Below are 5000 nucleotides of genomic sequence, written 5' to 3'. Positions count from 1 at the left end.
ACACACACACACACACACACACACACACACACACACACACACACACTTGCAAATGGACACAAATAAATACATATAAACAGGCTGACACACACAAGGGCACATGCACACACACACAAACACTTTTATAAATACCTGTACTGTATATATATAAATGGTAACAACACTAACAACAACAACCAAGGTATGTTGTGTATTTTTTCAGGGATATTGCTTAGGATTTTGGTCCTGGATCACTTATTCAACAGCACCTGAATCTTGCAAGGGAAATCAGCGAGGCCCTCACCCAAGTCAGCTGAAGTTTGCTCGGGTTTCTCAGTTTGCCTTTGAACGAGGAAATTGATTTCAGTAGAATAAGGGAGAAACCCTATGCTCTCCCCTACCTTCTTTGTTTTGTGTTCAACATGTAAACACCCAGGGAGTGTTGCTAGTCACATTTTATTCATTTCCATGATGTGGCATTAACCAGAGCTGGGAAGTACGGCCAAGGCTTTTAGATTTCGTCTGGTGTGTGAATTTACAAACTGAATAATAGCGAGGACCACAACTGTTGGAGAAATGGGTATGAAAGTACTGGTAGTGCCTCTTAAAGGTACTTTTCCAAAATAACTTAGCAATAGAGAATTGTTTTGGTACTCTTAATTTTTGTAATAGTTTTTATAAGCAGTGCTATTAGAAATACTGCAGGTAATTTCAGCAATAATTTTTGGTGCACGAGTTTGTAATTAAAAGTCTATTGACGTCAACGGTCCTTCCCAGCTTTGGCATTATTTAAAACCAGATGGAGAGTCAATTTCTGTTTATGATGTTATGTAACTATTTTTCTTTCTTGTTTGCTTCTTTTTCATCCTATTTGCTTTTAGGAACAAAGGAAATATGTTCTTTTTTGCATTTTCATTTAGAATATGCCCATTATAATTCAAGTAATGTCTAGATTGGAGCAGATGAATGGCCACTGATATGTGTGTGTGAGTGTGAGTATCTGTGTGTGCGTGTGTGTGTGTGTGTGTGTGTGTGTGTGTGTGTGTGTGTGTGTGTGTGTGTGTGTGTGTGTGTGTGTGTGTGTGTGTGTGTGTGTGTGTGTGCATGTGTGTGTGTTTTGATATATGTGAAAATAAGTAACTGACAGCAAATCAGACTTATTATATATTGCTCTCATTAACTTCCAAGTAAGACACACCCTGCTTAGACTATAAGTATATTTTATAGATGACCGTCTATTTGCTGTGATAATTACGCTGCTTGTGTTTAGCATTTGTTTATACTTTCATGACCCATATTGTAGAGATGGTCATTACTGGCCATCCTGAAGGTGGAGATAGTTGCGTATGGAAATCTTTTATCATTCCTGGTCTTGCTCAATTTAACACAAAATTTGACAAGTGAATAAAAGTTAAACAAAAGTTCCTTTTTAGCTGTATTGTTGTAGGGATTTTTTGTTTTGCTTATTAATTTAAAAATTGATTTGCATAACACTGTAGGGGATATGTATTCCCTATCAGTTTCATTGATGGGTGCAAAATGTTTAGTTAAGACAATGAAAATGTGATGTATTGCTGGGGGAAGCATATACCATCCGTTCTGATTTTTGAGGACAACAACCACTGTGTGGATAACAGTACTGCCGAGTGTATGATTATTGTAACCTTTTGCAATTAAGGTTTTAACTTTCATTGACTTCACTTACTTAGTTTGGGATGCCATTGGTTTTTATGTGTGTGCATGTGTGTTTTTTGTTTGTTTGTTTAGAAATATATGTATTTATATGGTCATATAGATATGTATATTAATAAAAACAAATATCTATATCACACACACACACACACACACACACACACACACACACACACACACACACACACACACACACACACACACACACACACACACACACTCTCTCTCTCTCTCTCTCTCTCTCTCTCTCTCTCTCTCTCTCTCTCTCTCTCTCTCTCTCTCTCTCTCTCTCTCTCTCTCTCTCTCTCTCTCTCTCTCTCTCTATACACACTCGCACACTCACACACTTTATCAACATAAATGTTGATGTGTACAGAGATTATCTTTGTGAAGGGAGCAAGGTGTTAGAATTTGAAAATGGTTATCAACATCAGTATTACACATTTGTTATTTTACTGTGTATGTTTTCTGTATGTTTCTCAAGGGATAGAAGGTGTAAACACTTAAACTGTGGTGGTGGCTCAAACAATGCAGCACGGCAAGGGAGGTGACTGCAGAACTTTTTTCCTTCCTTCTTTTCTCCTGACAAAAAGTTTCTTTTGTATAAATGAATGTACACTTGGGATATTGCAATGAATTTGGTTTGGAAAATCCATGTTGTATAAGTATTTATTCATTGAAGGATGTCTTGTTTATGATTTTTTGTTATTTATCATTTTCTTTCTTCTTTTTTTGTTCCTGTGTTTATTTCATGTCAGAAATAGAGAAAGCAGTTCCTGCCAAAAGAATCCAAAAGAAATATTTATCTGCATGGATCCTCTTCCTATGAATCTGTGTCTGATGCTGCTTAAGATGAGATCTTGCATAATGCTGTTTGATTTTGTCATTGTTATTGTTAGATCTCTTAGTCTTGAGTCATTAACTTAGTGATATACATTTTTTTCTAATTGCGATTTGATTTCATTCCCTCTTTTCAGCTGCTGTTGCCTTATTAATGTATTAATGCTTGCCAGATTTATAAAAAAGATACTCTCAGTGTGTGATAATTGTGTGATGACAATTACCTTACGCGCTTTTGTTATTTCTCTGTTGAGGAAATAGTCAGATGAAGGATTTCATAAATGTATCTGCTTTTGCATAACTGTGTAAATTGATCATGAAAATAAAGATTTAAACTCTGACTCATTTATTAATGTCCAGAAGTTTATCTTTGTGGAATTTTCCCAGTTTTATCATGGGAAGATCTGGCTTCCTTCGTTGTGGAGAAATTAAAGTCAAAGTTGGCATTGAAACATTAATTGCAGGAAGGAATTCTCTTTCATATATAACATATACGTCTTAAACATTTGATTCGTCTTGGCTGATTCATTATTTTTTATGGATTGTTGGATATACTGCTGCTGTTGATAATACTGACAGTATAATCATGATAATATTGATCATGACAATGTTAATAATATTAATAATGATAATGATAGCATTAATGGCAGTAAGCATGTTAATGATAATGATGACAATGATAATTATGCTATTGATAATAATGATAGTAATGATAATGATGATCATCCTAATAATGAACATGAAAAGGATGATAGACATTTAAATGCAATAACTCTGATAATAATAATGATGAAAATTAAGAAATGATTACATACTATTAACCATGTAATAATGAGCATGATAGTAATGACTTACAATACTTACAATAATATGATTATGTTAAGGATACTGAAAAGGATAATAATATTGATACTGATTATGGTAATAATAATAACAATAAGAGCATTATGATAGATGATACTTAAAATAAAGAGTAAGTAATAATGATGATGTTTAGTACTGATAATGATGATGATGATTCTGATCAAACAATGAAATCATAAGTAATAATAGGAATGATAATAAAGTTGATGATAACAATAATGAAAATGGCCACTTTGATTATGATTTTATAATTGATAGTGGCTAATAGTAGAAATGTATAAGAATATTGATAATATTATTACTTTTATTCTTTGTGCTGTCACATTCAGTTCTGATGAATTTACCTTTGCCATTACCATTACTTTTAGTAATGTTAATGTATTCAGAATCACATTTGTGTACCAAATAGTTTTTATTATTATTTTTAAAAAATTCCACCACTAGCAGTATTACTGTTACGATCATCATTACCATTATCTTTACGATTATTATTGTCATTATTATAATGATTGTTATAATGTATATTATGTGGATACTGACCTTTCATGCTTATCTCTGAACAGGTGTAATGAATTTGCTATCATTGCATCATTTCTGTTTGATTAATCAAGGAGAGGAATTTTCTGAAAAAGGATACTTCTAGATTAAAATATTTGGAAGAAAATGTGCTACTTTTCAGATTTTTCAACCTGTTTTTCCTCATTTATTTCAGAAATATTGAAGACAGTGAGCCATTTTATGATCCTAGATATCCCAGAAGTAAAGGTAAGGTTATTTTGTTTTTTTAGTTATTTTTCATGAATTTTGTGATTTATTTCTAAGATATATCTTTCAATGAAAGTAAATTTCTAATGGGATTTTTCTTTTTCTTCTGATTTTTCTTATTAGGTAAAATTAGTGATAGCTATTAGGGGTTTCTATTTATGCTCTTATCAGCAAAAATTCAAATAGATGATTCCTCTAATTAGCATTATGATACATAATACATAGTGTGAATTATTATTTTGTTACTGATGTCAGCTTTTCCGTGAATTATTGGCCTGTAATTGACCTTGTTGTAATGCAGGGGAAGGCTTCAAGTTGGCAGACTACATGACATCAGGTGAGGGCGAAGACAAGGGGGCTGGAGTGCAGGAGGGGCTGGGGGAGCACAGGCCAACAAGAGGCCGTGTATCCAGGGGGAAGTACAGGGGTCAAGGTCGCTACATTGACCCAGAGCTGAATGGTAGGTTTTCTGTTTCTCTGCATATTTATCCTTATTCATTTCTTACTAAATGTCCTTCCTCCTCTTCTTCTTTTCCCCTTCTTCCTACTCCTTTCCGTCTTTTCCTTATCTGACTTGTCCTTGTCTTTTCTTTTTCCCTGTTTTATCCTCCTCCTTTTCTTCCTTCTTTTTTTCTTCTTCTTCATCTTCCACCTGTTCTTGGTCTTCTTCTTCTTCTCTCTTCCTCCTCCTCCTCCTCCTCCTCCTCCTCCTCCTCCTCCTCCTCCTCCTCCTCCTCCTCCTCCTCCTCCTCCTCCTCCTCCTCCTCCTCCTCTTCCAGGTTGAAAAAATAACATTACTGTGTATAACAATCATTAATACCGCTTTCTGTTAGCTGGCCATGATATTGATTTCACCCCTT

The 5000-nt window shown here is 34.3% G+C and overlaps 1 protein-coding gene across 7 annotated transcripts in view; it reads left to right on the top strand.

The window, feature by feature from the left end:
* LOC113807367 (uncharacterized) overlaps window positions 1–5000 on the top strand; it is a 53696-nt gene that overhangs the window by 40469 nt on the left and 8227 nt on the right. For all 7 annotated transcript variants that reach the window (XM_070135829.1, XM_070135824.1, XM_070135826.1 and 4 more), the window contains 2 exons: window positions 4088–4140; window positions 4442–4600. In XM_070135829.1, coding sequence (XP_069991930.1) covers window positions 4088–4140; window positions 4442–4600 — 212 coding nt within the window. The remainder of the gene's footprint in view (window positions 1–4087; window positions 4141–4441; window positions 4601–5000) is intronic.

Source organism: Penaeus vannamei, chromosome 21 (assembly GCF_042767895.1).
Source record: "Penaeus vannamei isolate JL-2024 chromosome 21, ASM4276789v1, whole genome shotgun sequence".
Lineage (NCBI taxonomy): Eukaryota > Metazoa > Arthropoda > Malacostraca > Decapoda > Penaeidae > Penaeus > Penaeus vannamei.
Note: the sequence above shows the minus strand (reverse complement) of the source record. Positions and strands in the feature narration are given on the sequence as shown.